The 17,375-nt window shown below is 40.4% G+C and overlaps 1 protein-coding gene across 1 annotated transcript in view; it reads left to right on the forward strand.

Annotated features, from left to right (window-relative positions):
- The window catches only part of LOC131134353 (WD repeat-containing protein 49-like), a 50,954-nt gene extending 33,887 nt beyond the window's left edge, over nt 1-17,067 (forward strand). Inside the window, exons 16-26 of the mRNA XM_058079519.1 lie at nt 1,304-1,471; nt 2,709-2,854; nt 3,407-3,640; nt 5,007-5,171; nt 6,014-6,129; nt 6,348-6,478; nt 9,923-10,012; nt 10,851-10,922; nt 12,328-12,518; nt 14,870-15,067; nt 16,148-17,067. Coding sequence (XP_057935502.1) covers nt 1,304-1,471; nt 2,709-2,854; nt 3,407-3,640; nt 5,007-5,171; nt 6,014-6,129; nt 6,348-6,478; nt 9,923-10,012; nt 10,851-10,922; nt 12,328-12,518; nt 14,870-15,067; nt 16,148-16,207 — 1,571 coding nt within the window. The 3' untranslated portion in view covers nt 16,208-17,067. The remainder of the gene's footprint in view (nt 1-1,303; nt 1,472-2,708; nt 2,855-3,406; nt 3,641-5,006; nt 5,172-6,013; nt 6,130-6,347; nt 6,479-9,922; nt 10,013-10,850; nt 10,923-12,327; nt 12,519-14,869; nt 15,068-16,147) is intronic.
- The last annotated feature ends 308 nt before the right edge of the window (nt 17,068-17,375 follow it).

Raw genomic sequence — 17,375 nt, forward strand, 5'->3', positions numbered from 1 at the left:
GTATTTCAACATAATAACAAGCTAAAACACATCTGAAGGTGAAGGTGGTGTAGTGGCTAAGTATGTCTCCACACCTGAACCCTATTGAGCTCCTGTGGGGCATCCTCAAGCAGAAGGTGGAGGACTTCAAGGTGGACTCCATGGTGTCGCCATGGAAGAATCGAAGGGAAGTCCAGTCAGGATTTCCACTAATATTGAATATTAAGTTCATTCATTTTCTACCGCTTATCCCCACAAGGGTCGCGGGGGTGCTGGAGCCTATCCCAGGTGTCTTGGGTCGATAGGGAGGGTACACACTGGACTGGTGGCCAGCCAATCACAGGGCACATATAGACAAACAACCATTCACACTCACATTCATACCTATGGACAATTTGGAGTCACCAATTAACCTAGCATGTTTTTGGAATGTGGGAGGAACCGGAGTACCCGGAGAAAACCCATGCATGCACGGGGAGAACATGCAAACTTCACTAACTCCTCACAAGATGTGAGGCCTGAGTGCTAACCACTCGACCGCCGTGCAGCTGAGTATACATAGATTTTCTTTATTTTTGCTTTTTAGCCTATATGCATGTTTTAGTTCTTCATGCCCTGCAAACAAAAGCAAATTATAGTGTTAGGAAGTTAGTAAGCGTGGAGCTACGTATCCGGAAGTCCTCGGGAGCGCTTGGAAGTGTGACCAATCACAGCGGAGTGGGCGTACCTAGAGGAAGGCCAGAGGTGGAATAAATTAAATAGACCGTTTGGGTCAGAAGCCGGTCGTCATAAAATTAGGTGCAGAATCTAGAAGATCTAGAAAGCTTTCTGTGCAGGTTATCTTGTGTAGCTGTTCTACAGGAATCCACATCTCAATACAAAATGAGCATGCTGAAAATTAGCAAAATGTGTCGCTTTTAAGACTTGCTGGATTGTTACGCTGTCGTGCCGCCCGCTGGTAAAATGTGGCCAGTGACAATAACATGCTGTTGCAGCAAGAGTGCGGATAATAAAAACCTAAAGAGGGGCGCTGATTCTCACATAAGTTCCTATCCGTGAGGACAACCACTAGCCACCGTGCAACCCATCTTCAATATTTTGTTATTTTATTACCTCCTACGAAGACATTCTGTAATAAAATTGCCGAAATGTGAGGTCACTTTGTCAGATACTGTAACACAGGCTACTCCCATACATTTTGGCACATAATATCCAGGAGGACTAAATAACCACACAATAATGTCAACACATTCTGCGGTGTGAACAACCCTGCTGAGTTTGAGAACAATCTGTAGTTGACCTTCACTTTTCTTATATCCTGCAGTCCTTTACTTGGACTCACTGGAGGCCTTTGTGTCATGCAGCACCAGGCCACAAAGCAGCATGGTGATTGGCTGGCGGGAGAAGGAGCGCAAGAGTCTACGAGTCTCTTCCTTCGTTACAAAGAGGGGAGTTTGGGACATAGATTATCATCATGAGCTGAAACTTATTGGTAAGTAAAGTAATATAGTTATTATGGACTGTAGCAGTGAGCCCAACTTGAGTGCAACTTCTGGTTTGTTTACTGTCTATCTGTATATAAAGTACTAAACATAATGACATAATTTGGTCTCACCATATGGTCATGGATTACAAAATTTTAAGCGCGAAAAAAATACTTGAACATATTGTATATGATCTTTATGATTTGACAAGCCAGATGGTTGGTTTCGCAAATCTGGGATTCTTCCATGCTGTTCTTTGCTCCTAAGCATGCGTGCTTAGGCAACTTGCATTATTATTGCTTAGTGATTATCACTGGCAACTATTGCATTGAAAGTTCCAAATACCTAGATGAATACTACTAAAAACAATGTGCATTGAAAATTCCAAATACCTAGACCAGGGGTCTCAAACTCAATTTACCCGGGGGCCACTGGGGCTAGGGTCTGGGCAAGGCTGGGCTGCATCAGGTTTTCCAAAAAAAAACCAGACGCATTTATTAAAAACAGAAAAATATACAAACCTTTTCACTGCTTTGGTCCCGATTTTCTACAATAAAAGCTCTGATAAAACATTCCACTGTTCTCAAATCTTAATTTTTATTTTTCTGCACAAACTAAGATGAAAAATAAATAAACAAATAAAGAAAATCAATCAATCAGTAATAAATAAATATAATAATAATAATAAAACGGCAAATAATAAAAACTTAAGAAACCACATATAGTTGGTGGGTAGACAAATTATTTTTTTTCAGATTAAAATGAACAAAGCATTATTAGAGCCCTGTAGACATGACAAAACACGACTATAGTCACATTTATACTTTTTTTATTTACAACATATTGCGCAACTGCAGAGAGCTAGAGAGCTAGCGACCTAAACGGTAGCCTTCAAGTTCCTTTAAACTTAAATAGTCAAAAACTTACCACTTCAACACGGATAGGGAGGATAACTATTAACAGTTATTTAACCTTTAACATGAACATTAATCAAACGTAATAATTTTTTCTGGGTACATGATACCATACAGCATCCATATCAAACTTGTGCGGGCCGCACTAACATTAAACTTTCATATCAAGGCGGGGGCCTCAAACTAGTGTCCGTGTGTTTGAGACCCCTGACCTAGACGAATACTACTAAAAACAATGTGCATTGAAAATTCCAAATACCTAGATCAATACTACTACTAAAAACAATGTGCATTTGTGAATGTGAAGACATAGTCATCGTATTTTTGGTAGCCACGGCAGGTGTAGATCATCAAGTCCAGCTATGGAACGCTTATGTGACCTCTCAGCCAGTCTGCATACTCACTGGCCACATGGCCCCAGTTACATCTGTTCACTTCATGCAGAAGAAACAACTACTCAGCTTCTCAAGAGATAAGGTATGTGTGTATTTGTGTGCAGTAAAAAAATTTGAGATATAATATTGAGAATTATGCTGCAGATGAGTAAGAAAATGTGTCTCTCTCTGCTACCTGCATTTACTACAATCACGACCACATTTTCTTTCAAACCTGCTTTTTGTCTGTTGCAAAAATAATGTTGGTGCTGCTTTCCCGTTCCTCCTGTTGCAGCATTGTGCATGTTTGCCTTCACTTTTCGATTTTCTGAGGGGAATAAATATTTTAGAGGTGATTTATGTTCCATCTGCCCGCTGCTTAAACACCATCTGCCACTGCAAGAAGCTTTGAAAGCTTTACCACACTTTCCTCTGGAAGTGTTCCTGCACCGGAGACATTCATCTTGCTTGGTGCCGTAAACCAATATGGCAGACCTCTCATTAAGAGGCCCTCTGAGGCATGCAGTGCACAAACCGGGGCAGACTGGTCATCTATCTTTGGTCATCTCGTGATAATTAGTTTAAAATAAGACTCCAAATAATATTACACTTTATAACTGTAAACAAACACCCAGCTTCCATTTTCTTTGTCCAGGTTTTGTTTTTATGGGATATTTCCAGTCAGCTGTGTGTTCACCGTCTGGATGGCGTTTTTCCAGCAACGCAAGAGAGCGTGCACACACTTCTGCTGTGGATTGAAGAGCGCCAACTCCTGCTGCTCACCTTCAATAGCGTGCTTGTTTTGTTGGAGACCATGAAGGAGGAGACAAGAACCAGCAGCCATGAGCATCCCGTCACCTGTGTGCTCTACAACAGCCTTTTCAGACAGGTTTATGTATTATGAACTGCACAGTATGGTAGTAGATGCATCATCATGTGGTAGTAAAATGTATTCAAACTTGGAGTGGGAGGCTAAGTGGCCCGGTTTAATAAAGCTTGATGTAGAATTGCACTCCAATAGAAAAATCATCATATGCGAGGCAGGACGGTTCCACTCCATTCCTGAGTGGCAATAATGGCTGCTCTAAAGTGGGAGTCAACTGTCACACTTAGTGTGTTTTTTTTCCCCACTGCAGCTCCCTTTGCTGGATTTGGTGCGTTACCACCACACTAATGCCACTGGATTAAAAAAAAACAGTTTGACAATCTGCAACTTTGTCTGTATTTTCATAAAAATTGATGGGATGGACTGGTCTGACTGTTTACAGACTGGCTGGATGGATTGACTGAAGGACTGATGTGTTAAATTATTGATTGATCGACTGAATGATTTTCTAACTGACTAATGAATGGAGGGACTAACTGACTGGTTGACTGGTTGACCGTTTGACGTGATACTTACTTACTGACTGACTGAATGGTTACCAACTGACAGATGGACGGACTGATGTATTAAATTATTGATTGATGGACTGAATGATTTTGTAACTGACTGATTTTCCAGTTGACTTATGAATAGAGGGACTAATTGACTGGTTGACCGTTTGACGTGATACTTGGTGGCCTTACAGATGGATGGATAGACTGACCGACTTACTGACTGAACGGTTACCAACCGACAGATGGATGGACTGATGGATTAAATTATTGATTGATGGACTGAATGGTTTTGTAACTGACTGATTTTCTAACTGACTAATGAATGGAGGGACTAACTGACTGGTTGACCGTTTGTCCTGATACTTGGTGGCCTTACAGATGGATGGATAGACTGACCGACTTACTGACAAAACGGTTACCAACTGACAGATGGACGGACTGATGGATTGATGAACAGATAACAAACTAACTGATTCACTAGTTGCACTCAAGGCATAAAATGTGACCAAATGTTTATTGTACTTGACAAAGGTAATTCAGTGCAAGTTGGATAGACTACATTCGACATTCTGATTATTTCTGAAATCTCTTCAGCAGCTTGCATGCATGTAAGTCGGAGCATTAGCTTTTATCACATTGTGATTTTTGGTGGAATTGTCCTCTTTTGATACATTCCAATTTGACAGCATCATGACTTCCATCTGACTTTGCATGGCAATAAAGAGATCTGATGCATGTGTTATATGTTAGAATAATTGAAAGTATTTTTTTTTCACCATGTGAAACAATTATTATAAATCTTTATTGCTTCCCACATATTGTAGATCAGACAGCTTTCAATTATTGATGTCCTCTGATTTTCTCTCTCTCCGCAGGTAATAAGCAGTGACACCGGCTCTTCTGTGATCTGCTGGCTAGCTGACACAGGCCAAAAGGTTAAACAAATTCACCGTTGCCATGGCAATGCAGAGATCTCCACCATGGCTTTGGATGGCACACAGACAAGGCTGTTCACTGCAGGCACTGATGGAGAGGTTAAAGTGAGAAAACGTACACACACACTACTCATCTCCTTGAGGGTTTACTTCATTCTGCAGATCTGACCAATAACGCACGGGTTCTTCCCCGGTCCCTAATCTACACTGATGGACCATTATTTAAAGGGAAACTGCTTTTTTTTTTTTTTACCTCATTCACAATCCTATTGTCCTAGCGTTTTTTTTTTTTTTATTATTATTATTCAACAGGGAGAACACGTCTTGTGCTGGAAGATACAGCTATTCCATCAGTCGGCATCCCAATAAGATCGTACATTGGAAGTAACTGTTTTGTGTGTGTATGTTTCACTATAGCCTGATCTACCAAGCACACAGCAAAATTATTCTCTGGCCTGCTGGAAGAAGGCGTCTTACCTTGTTGACAGAAGTAGCGTTAGTTCCTATCAATGGGTCTGTGAAATCAATGCACCTAGGAAAGACGTTCCGTGAATGACAGGCAAAATTCCCAAAAAGTGCATTATTCATCTTCTACCGCGGGGGTGCTGGAGCCTATCCCAGCTGTCTTCAGGCGAGAGGCGGGGTACACCCTGGACTGGTGGCCAGCCAATCACAGGGCACATATAGACAAACAACCATTCACACTCACATTCATACCTATGGACAATTTGGAGTCACCAATTAACCTAGCATGTTTTTGGAATGTGGGAGGAAACCCACGCATGCAAACACCACACAGATGGCCGAGGGTGGAATTGAACCCTGGTCTCCTAGCTGTGAGGCCTCCATGATAACCACTCGTGCAAAAAGTGCAGTTCCCCTTTATTAATGTCCAACAGGCAACCACCAAAACCGTTTTTGATATTTATTATGATCAACACTTGCAGGTATGGGACTTCAATGGCCGCTGCCTCCATAGAATGAACGCTGGCCTGGGCAAGGCTGTAGTCATCTCACACATCCTGCTGCTGAGGAGAAGCATCCTGGTGATGGGCTGGGAGAGGTGCTGAACAATGCTGTACATTGTTTTGACAACAATGAGATTGCTCTTATGGACTATATTTAGAAGTAAAATGTCTAATATAGCCGGAGAATGTTTTTTATGATGTGCATCCTACATGATTGCCACTTCATCCTTTATTAATAGTTCTCTTAATGATTGGTAATAGCTTGTTTATGTGACTGCTCCTTACCAGCCCTCTCACTTTTCTGCCCCTGTAGGATGTTGACAGTATTTCGCCTTCATTCTTTCTCAAAGTCTCAAGTTGAGCCATCAGAGTGGAAGGGCGGTGTTCATCACCGTGCAGAAGTGCTGTGTGCGGCATTCCAGCCTCTGCAGACTCTGGTCACAGGTATGTATTTTTATACTTTTCATAAAAGCATCCATTAATATACAAAAATGAATAATACCACAATGTACCTATAGTATAAGAGCAACCCCTGACCCCTTTGTTGGCAGCAATGTGGAAAAAAAAGATTTAAAAAGCAAAAAACATTTACAACTCCACAATATATTGTTTTCTAAATTGGGTACTGTTTGTTTTATAGCTTATCATTGCTAGCCAGGCAGAAGTATGTATCCCGGTCGCATTGTGGCTCGCTGTGGTGCCGAATTTGCAGTTAATTCGGCCCCACAGCGAGCCACTACCCGCCAATCACGTAATCTTTGGTGCCAACTGGCTCCAACTAGCTCCGGCCCAGTGGACTCCCAGCATCATTGGCGCAACTTGACTCGTGCCGTTACATTCCAGTGGATTCCAATAGGCGGATTGTTTGTGACATTTAGTTCCACTTGGTGGACAGATTTTAAACATTTTGAAATGTTCTTGCCGCAAAATTAAATTTTTGCCGCTGTTAAGGGCCACCACAAGCCAGTTGGGAGGCAGTTTGAGCCACTGCACGCCACTAGGCACCTTATTGGTGACACTAGACGCCACAGCAAATTGCATTGCCGCGAACTGGCACCAACTGGCGCCGGCTCAGTGGACTCCTAGCATCATTGGCGCAACTTGACTCGTGCCATTACATTCCAGTGGATTCCAATAGGCGGATTGTTTGTGACATTTGGTTCCACTTGGTTGACAGATTTTAAACATTTTGAAATTTTCTTACCGGCAAACTAAATTTTTGCCGCTGTTAAGAGCCACCACGAGCCAATTGGGAGGCAGTTTGAGCCACTGCATGCCACTAGGCACCTTATTGGGGACACTAGGCGCGACAATAAATTGTATTGCCGCGAATTGGCACCAACTGGCGCTGGCCCAGTGGACTCCTAGCATAAGGAGGAAACACATTTTGGCAAATAACTCACTAACATATTAAAGTATCGCTTTATAACTTCCTGACCAACGTATGGATTGTCATAAAACTATTTATCTCACCCTGTCCCTATCCTTTCCTTTCTTTTGTAAATTAAACTTTAATGACTGCAGAATAATCTGTAGGGTGGGTGTCATGTGGCCGGGAAAAAAAGCATACACAGAGAAAAAAAAAAGATTTAGAAATGAAAATTATTCTGAGAAAAGCACTTAAGTGAAATAACAAAGAGCAATTATGCGCTGATTAAATGAAGTGTGGTTGTTATAAAAGGAGTCATTCTCCACACATAGTTGCTTTTCTGAGCGTCTGCATGCATGATTAAACAGACAGATATTTTAAGGTTTCACAGTCAAATGTATAATTCACTCGGCGAGTGTGCTCGTCTAACAATAGGCTGGAGTTAGGAATAAGAGTATGAACAATACTTTCACCACACTTACTTTAAATGATATAACACACGGCTTTAACACAGCTGTCAATTGCAATGAATTGCAAAGTGAAAACATTTTCAACTGGCCTTAACATTTTCATCAGGAATGTACAGACATCACATTGATGAATACCGTCTGTCGGTTCTCTTTTCAGTCCATTTTAAGAAGACTTTAGTTGCTTTAAAAAAGGAGACTTGTATCACTTACGGCTTCACTTTCCGTGTAGCAGACTGTGTGAGCATACACCGCATACCTGCACTGACCTTCTAAAGCACACCGAGCCTCAAGATAAGTAAGGAAAGGAGATAAAGTCAGGGCTGCATGCGTGAGGAAAGTTAGATAAGAGTGGGTGTTCTCATAGCTGCAGGGTGAATGCTCTGGGAGGGAAATAATGGTTGGTGCAGGAACAAAAGCTTGATTCTGAAGAAAGTTCTGAAACTCTGCTCCCCAAGTTCCTAACGTTTATGCCAAGTTTGTGAAAGTGCTATTACATCTCCAGGTTTAACCACTGCTTGCATGACACTTAACCTTTGATCCCCTCTGAAGTCGCCGAGCATCTGAATTCTGTGTTAACTCTTCATTCATCTTGCAGTCCATCGAGAGAAGATAATAATGGCTGTCAGTTCATTTGCTGTGACTAATGATGCTGGTTGTTGTTTATTTGTGTGCAAGGCTAAATCCAATAATCAGGACGTGCTGTATGAGATTAGTACAATCTTAAAAGGTATCAGCCTCTATGTTCCCCTGTCTCCAAATGCTTAAATATAACAGAAATACTAAACAAGAGCTGAAGAACACACGCTGATAAACAATTTCCCTCACATATGCACACACCTATATGAAACCACCTGAGAAGATTCCTGCCTTAACTTCAAAGAAAATTGCGGCCATCACATTTTTTTTGTTTCTGTGCCTTCTAAAGATATACAAACACAGACTGTTACTGCCGTAATCCAGCTAAAACTCAACTCCCATAGTCACTTCCTGTCCACACGTCTGAAACACATTTATTGCAACACAAGTACAAGTTTTATTTATCTCTTAAATGTCTTGTTTTCTTTGATTATATCTACTATATTGAGTAATGGTAATGGTAATGGTTTTATTTCATTTGAACATACATCAGATTACAATTGAATGCATCACATAATCAGTTCACAGTTCCACATGTCCAAAAGGAGTAGGAAGAAGCAAAGCTTATTAAATGCTACCCCTCCATCTGGTACTTTTACAATCAGTAACTGTTACATTTGTTCACTTCCTGTTTTCCTAATATAATTAAATACATGTTTTAATTATTTTTAAATTTAACCATTAAAATTATTAAAATTATTAAAATTATTAAAATTATTAAAATTATTAAAATTATTAAAATTATTAAAATTATTAAAATTATTAAAATTATTAAAATTATTAAAATTATTAAAATTATTAAAATTATTAAAAAATATTAAAAATATTAAAATTATATGATATATGTATTATTTTTTATTAATTCATTTATTTTAAACATTTTTTATTGATTTTTTTCATTTTTTGTCACATACCGAAGTACGAGGTGATATGACCATCCAATGACATAATGGGTACCATAGTAAGTGTCAATATAGTGATATATATAGCACATCATGACTGGTTCAAGACTCTTCATCCTTGTATTTAGCAAACATCAACTGCTTGTATTGTTTCTTGAATTGGCTCATCGTTGTGCATTGTTTGAGTTCCTTACTCAATCCATTCCATAGTTTGATTCCACATACTGAAATGCTATGACTTTTTAAAGTAGTCCTAGAGTAATATGAGTGCAAAGGTTACTACTGTATATGGGTATTATTCCATGTCCACAGGGCAAAAACTGTATTTAGACGTGTGTAAACTGGCTTCCTATGCTCTAATCATGAACATATTCCATTTATAAAGAAGGAATCTTTCTTTGGAACCAATTAACCATGATAAACGAGGGATTGCTGTATTTACTTCTTGTATGTATGTATGGACAAATGTTTATAAGCATGCTTTATGTTCACCTCCCCAAAAAATGTGCAGGAAGTTGTGATGGAGAGATTATAGTGTGGAACAACAACACTGAAAAAGCTTTGAGAAAACTGCAGCCGCCAGCTAAGCATGAAGAATTCAGTAAGTAGCTGGGTCGCGTGTCCACACAGACATGCAAACGCTAACTGAAAATCACATTACTTTAATTTGTTCAAATTTGTATTATTGGGTTACAAAAGGCCAGTCCCCCACTGGAAGCAAGCTGGGATAGGCTCCAGCATACCGGTGACCCCTAGTGAGAATAAGCATATTATAGAAAATGAATGAAGTGTTTCCAGGAGGAAGAACCTTGACATACACCTAATCGGTTCCTCCGGCTTTTTGGGGTGTACCACTTAGCTTTTTTGTTCCATAACCCTCAAGGTCTTTTAAGAAGTTAAAGTCTTACTGTGTCCAACCTCAGCAGGAATGGTGAGGCCTTGCTCATGCAGCTCAACAAGCATTTACAACAAGATTTTGGCTTTTAAAGGCTGTGGTTGTTTGATCAGCTGAAGAGCAGCATATTTCTTGTTAATGTTTTTCTTGCAATACAAATATTTTTGCATTTTGAACTTAAGAGCCTCCTAAAGATTCAACAGTGCAAAATATAAATTTTGCAATTGGTTAACTGGTCTTAACATTTTGATCAGGAGTGTATGTACATACAAAAAGATATGCCTACTTGTAAAACCACTACAGAACCCCCAAGGGGACATATTAAGGACAAAAAAATCCGTAAAAGCAAAACCTGGGAAACTGATCAGCCTTTTTTGTGAGATACTGAGGACATTTGGTAAGGTCCTGGTTAGTTTTTAATGCCTTTTTTTTAGCTTTCGGTATTTCGGAAGGCAGGCACCCACTGGAGAGTTTTGAAGAATCAAGACATTTTAGCTTGTCTTTAGTAATAGATAAATTGCCTGTGACTTTTTTTGTCTCCTAGAACAAAAGGACAATCCTGGGATCACCAGATTGATATTTTTACAAAGTCGTACAGCCGCACAAATAGGAACAGGTGAAGTCCATTCGTCTGTCTGTCTATTGGGGTGCAACAGTGCAGGTACTGTCCATACATTCCTAATTGGGCAAGACTTATTTGTGTGTAAAGAGAAAAAAATATTTTCTTGCACCTGAATAAGAATTTCGTACATTACAACATTGTAACATGGGATATTTACACAGAAAGACACACTATAAGGGCTGCATGGTGACCAAGTGGTTAGCGCACAGGCTTCACAGCTAGGAGACCAGAGTTCAATTCCACCCTCGGCCATCTCTTTGTGGAATTTGCATGTTCTCCCAGTGCATGCGTGGGTTTTCTACGGGTACTCCGGTTTCCTCCCACATTCCAAAAACATGCTAGGTTAATTGGTGACTCCAAATTGTCCATAGGTATGAATGTGAGTGTGAATGGTTGTTTGTCTATATGTGCCCTGTGATTGGCTGGTGACCAGTCCAGGGTGTACCCCGCCCAAGGACAGCTGGGATAGGCTCCAGCATTCCCCGCGACCCTTGTGAGGATAAGCGGTAGAAAATGAATGGATGAATGACACTATAAACCTTGCAGCTACCTACAATTGATGTTCCCAGCATCACTCGTTAGTGCCAATGACTGAGACATGAGACGCTTTTTTTCCCATCGGAGTTTCACAGAGCCCACGGTCCAAGTAGTCTATGTAGAAACTGGAGTAATTCTACAAACTTACTTAACAATTGTCAAATCAAAACATGATTGCTGCACAGGACTTAATATTAGCGTCCACTTCACAACTTCCGGTAAATTTGCCTCATCATCGTTTACGCCACAGGGTTCAATATGTGTGAAAAAAGTAGTAGAGTTCACGGTTATATACATCTTTATTGGCAAGTTTTATTTTTAAAATAACCCGCGGGTTCCAAAAAAGAAGCTGCGGGCCGAAAATAGCCCCTGGGATGCACTTTGGACACCCCTGATTTACAGTGTTTAATTGTAGGAAGGTGCAACAGAAAGAGTTTGAACAGGGTGATAATTATTGTATTCTCATACTGAACAATGGCATCACAGCGCTTTCGTTAATAAGCACTCATCTTTGTCTGTTCACGGAGATGAGGTGTTCAAAAACAGGTGCAAGTTCCGAGACCGGGGCCCAGTGGGCACCATAGGTAAGTCACCTACATTGCTGACGCAGACAGGTGGGGCTGGGTGGCTGTTGACTGTCCCTCATTGAAATATGTAGCGTGTGGGAATTAGACATTAAGTTGCAGGAGAGGCTCTTCATCAACCTGGACAGACACACAGGAGCACAAACACAAAGGATGTGTAATGGTTCAGTATTTTACCATGTGCTGTTGCATCCCTACAATGGATTTAGGTGTATAAGGTGTTTGTATGTAGACTATTTGGCTTATTGTAATTATTTCTGACATTTGAATTGTCTTAGGTAGTGCAGACCTGGTGTCATGTGGCAGTTCTGGACTGGTCAGGTTCTGGAATACCATCACCGGGCGTCTGCTTGGAGAGTTCACGGCACATAACGGACAACCGGGCTCTATTGTCATGACTGTCAGCCCCTGTGGAAAATTTCTCGTCACAGCAGATCAGGAGGGTACGATCAAGACGTGGGACATTGAGGTACTGTTGGTGCTTGGATACTTGGATTTAAGTGGAGACTCAAAATTGCGTAAATGTGATTGGCTGGCGACCATGCCAGTCTGTTTCCACTCAAAGTCAGCTGGGATAGGCTCCAGCTCACCCATGTCCCTGAACATGGAAGTTGTAGAAATTGAACGGAAAAAGATCAGGTTTAGTCCCTGGCACAACAACAACACATGAGCCATATACTGATGATCATGGAGAAGTTGTTTGGTGCCACCTGTTGGTTTGCATGTATGTGTGCAGTGACAATAACATCCATTCTGGATGGAAAATAGTATTATGAGCATTCATTCAGTCATTCATTTTCTACCGTTTTTCCTCACAAGGGTCGCGGGGGTGCTGGAGCCTATCCCAGCTGTCTTCGGGAGAGAGGCGGCGTACACCCTGGACTGGTCACCAGCCAATCACAGGGCACATATACATAGACAAACAACCATTCACACTCACATTCATACCTATGGACAATTTGGAGTCGCTAATTAACCTAGCATGTTTTTGGAATGTGGGAGGAAACCGGAGTACCCGGAGAAAACCCACGCATGCACGGGGAAAACATGCAAACTCCACACAGAGATTGTTTGCGTGCTAACCACTCAACCGCCGTGCAACCTAGATTATGAGCAAATCTAGAAAAAAAGATTTAAATGTATCTGGTGAGGCTGCACGGTAGTCGAGTGGTTAGCACGCCAACCTCACAGCTAGGAGACCAGGGTTCAATTCCACCCTCGGCCATCTCTGTGTGGAGTTTGCATGTTCTCCCCGTGCATGCGTGGGATTTCTCCGGGTACTCCGGTTTCCTCCGACATTCCAAAAACATGCTAAGTTAATTGGCGACTCCAAATTGTCCATAGGTATGAATGTGAGTGTGAATGGTTGTTTGTCTGTTTGTGCCCTGTGATTGGCTGGCGACCAGTCCAGGGTGTAGAAAATGAATGAATGAATGTATCTGGTGAAGTTAAGACTCAAATAATCAAAACACATGAGAAAGTTGGGATTGGCTGAAAACTAATTATCTGTCGCCAAAACAGGCCGGTGTTCACAAAACAAAACTGAGTGAACAAGTGAAACTAATGAGACGAGATTGGAAGAAGAACAACGGGCAGGCGGTTTCAAACATCGAAAACGTGAAGTGAAAAATCAACTTCAATCCAACATTCACACACTCAAAGGGTTCTAAACTGACTGATACCTCAGAGAGGCCTTTTGACTTTTCCCATTATTGCAGTAAAATAACCCCTCTCATGTATAATTTCCATAATATTCAGACCCCGAGTCTTTGTCGCTGTTCATGAGAGGGGTTGAATTCAGATCGCTGAAGCTCATTTTGCTCCCAGTTTAATTTATGGAAATGTATGTGTTGAAGTAAAGTTGAAGAAGCCGGGCATGCTCAGCACTCTGGTTAAAATCCTGTCCCTCGGCAAGTGTGCTTTGGGATCAACTGGATGGTTTGAACGTTTGCACTGTGTTGTGCTTTTCAGACGAAGTGCATCTCACTGTGGCAGCTCATTATACCGTAAATTAATGCTGTAAATTGTCTTAATGGCAATGTATGTGGTAAACGAGCAGCTTTCTTTGGCTGTAGTAAAGTGGGCCAAGTTTAATGAGACAGCAATGACAAAACGACACCTTGCATATAATACAATAACAATATAAGTAGTCGTTTAACGAATTTAAGTCTGAGCAGTGACACAATGCAGGAATGTGGGACTTAAAAGGGAACCACACTTTTTTTTTTTTTTTTTTACATTTTGCCCATCATTCACAATTCTAGCACCAGAAAAAAACAAGTTAATATGAGCTAGCTAACAAAGGATGTCATAGCACTTATTTTTACGCTAAAGCCATAACAAAAAAATGCAGTAAAATTCTATTTCGTCACAATTGTCTCTCTATCTATGCTGCTGTTGTTGACGGATGTAGTATAAATATGTGAAATCAAAACTCCCAGAAAAGAAATACAGCAAGGTACTGTATTCCACGTTATCATCACTGTATGTGTTCATAGTCAAAATACGTAGATACGTCCCAATGACGTGCATTGTTAGCTAGCTCATATTAAATCATTTTCTCACGTTATAAACACACAAAAGTTTCATGTTTCACACAAGCATTGTGAATGATAAGCAAAATTCCCCCAAAATGTGCACTTCCCCTTTAAATAGAAATATATAAGGGTGATAACTAACGCTATATTCATTCTATCTACATTTAATTCTAACACGTCCATACACAATGAATCCTCCTCAGAAGAAGCTTACTTGTTTATCCGTATTTGTTCTTTTGACTGATTGCTCAACATTTAGTAAATACAGTGAACCTTCCCTCAGCGTTATTCCCTGAAGTCTGATGAGGATGTGCTGACGGAAACTCCCGAATTGCTGCAGAGTTTCCACCCACACCAGAATGGGGTCACTCACCTGGAAATGTGTGTCCACAACGATCAACTCCTTCTTCTATCAGCATCTTCAGACTGCAGTGTGGCCCTCAGCTATCTGTCAGGAGAAACTATTGGCTTGTTTGGACAGGTAAAACACATGTTCATACACAGGAAGTATAACGGCAAATGCATTGCTCAGCATGGCTTGCATGATGGTGGGTGGTATGATTGTGACGGAGGAAATGGATGTGAAAGGACAAATGTGTACATGCGTGTGTTCAGGGGGTCCACATTCAGGTAGCTAGTAGTGATATCTGCAGAGTGTTACGGTGTTTAGGTTCACAAACACATGTAATACATAGGCATTACCAATATACTGTAAGAATGGAAATACAGTACATGGACAAAATGGACATGGAAGTGGAAAGAAAAGTAGAAAAGCAGACTCACTCACATCTGGCTTCCACTGAGCTCCACCGCACCATCAGTGTGACATTACCACTCTGAGTTCCTTACATGCTAAGTCAGGGGTCTCCAAACAGAAGATCATGAGCTGCCAGTAGCTCTTAAACACTTTTCAATTAGCTCTCCAAAGACTTTATTCATTGATTATCAACTCCTATACCCACTATATTAGGAAAGTGGGATTTGTAGTACTCAGGAAGTACTTTGGGATTGTGACCAATCACAGCAGTGTGGATGTGCCCCACTTCGAGACATATCCAAGGAAATACAACTGGAATAGGTGCAGATTCTGGAAAATCTAAAAAGTTTTCTGTGCTGGTTATTGAATGTAGCTGCTCTATAGGAGTCCACAACTCAATACAAAGGTTAAGAAATATTAGATACACCTTTTAGTATGATGCAGCAGTGTGCCATATTTGTGTTCCCAGCTACATAACAGAGTATGACAAATGTAAATACATAAAAAGCTATGCTATTCTAAAATTATATTTTGTTAGGAGGAGCAGTGGAGCACAAATCCAAGGAAATACAGCTGGAATAGGTGCAGATTCTGTAAAATGTAAAAGGTTTTATGTGCGGGTTATTGTGTGTAGCTGCTCTATAGGAGTCCACAACTCAATACAAAGGGTAAGAAATATTAGATACACCTTTTAGTATGATGCAGCAGTGTGCCATATTTGTGTTCCCAGCTACATAACAGAGGATGACAAATGTACATAAATACATAAAACAGCTATGCTATTCTAAAATGATCTTCTGTTAGGAGGAGCAGTGGAGAATCAACAGACCTGAGCATGAGCACCAACAGGAGGAGGTGGCCTGACGGATGAGGAAGAAGACTGTCTGGGTGAATAGTCCCTTTTGACTTAAGCGTCATGGTATTTTAATTATGATATATACAATTTTTCCTCAGTTCACGTCTGCACCGGTTAGCCAAAAAGTATCCTAAAATTGCATTACTTATTTCACATTTTACTAAGGTAGCCTGTAAGGCACATACAACGGTGTGAAAAGGTTTAAACACATTCTATCATTTTTGAAGCACTGCATTAAGGACATGCATCACTGTTTGTATCATATAGCTTTTATTATAAATAACAATTTTTGACTGAACATGGTGAAACATAAACGTAATCGCACTCATGAGATGTTGACAATGTCAATGGGTATATGGATATGTTGGGTATTAATGTCAATACATTTTTGTCGTTGGTCCACTTTTATAAAAGCATCATTGAGAAATGTGTGCTCAGTCTAATAAATGATGGTAGTGAGGGATTTGTTGCTATAAATTTTGACATTATTTTGGCGCTAAACATAAATGATAGTCCCTTGAAGTCAAGTAGAAAGATGTTCTCGACTTACGTCAGCAGTTACAGTCTGGAGAAAGTATAAATCTTTGTACGGGTCACGGTTACTGTACCATTTATCAGCCGGAGCTGTGATATTACATCCTAATGAGATGGAAAATCAAAACTATGTGATGGACTTGGGCTGGGATGCTGAAGTACTGTGGCAAAATATATTTCTTCCTCTGAATTATATGACCCACCAACCCCCAAAAGATCTGCCTGACCATTAAATGAAACCACTCAAAGGTATAATTTAATATTCAGTTGGAGAAAGGTCTGAAAAATATGGAGAGAAAATACAATTCTAACATTTACCGGTGGGTTATACCTATCTGCCATTATACATATTTACAGTACATACATTTTTTTTTACATTTCTTCACTGATTAGTACAAATCACATGCACTACTTCCTTACTGCCCATATTTCGACTCATTACCAAATATACTCGCTTGCCTTATGAAAGCCTACAAGTGCTTTGGTTGTGGTCGCTTCAAATTATTCAGTGAGTGTCATGAAAAATTGATGTGAGTGCTGCAAATGTTAAGTTGAATATTTATTATAATTTGTCGAGGAGTTGACATTTTTTTTTCCTTGGGATGTTTTTGTAGCTATACTCGAGTGTCTGAAAGTAGCTGT

The sequence above is a fragment of the Doryrhamphus excisus genome, chromosome 8, assembly GCF_030265055.1.
Source record: "Doryrhamphus excisus isolate RoL2022-K1 chromosome 8, RoL_Dexc_1.0, whole genome shotgun sequence".
Taxonomy (NCBI): Eukaryota; Metazoa; Chordata; class Actinopteri; order Syngnathiformes; family Syngnathidae; genus Doryrhamphus; species Doryrhamphus excisus.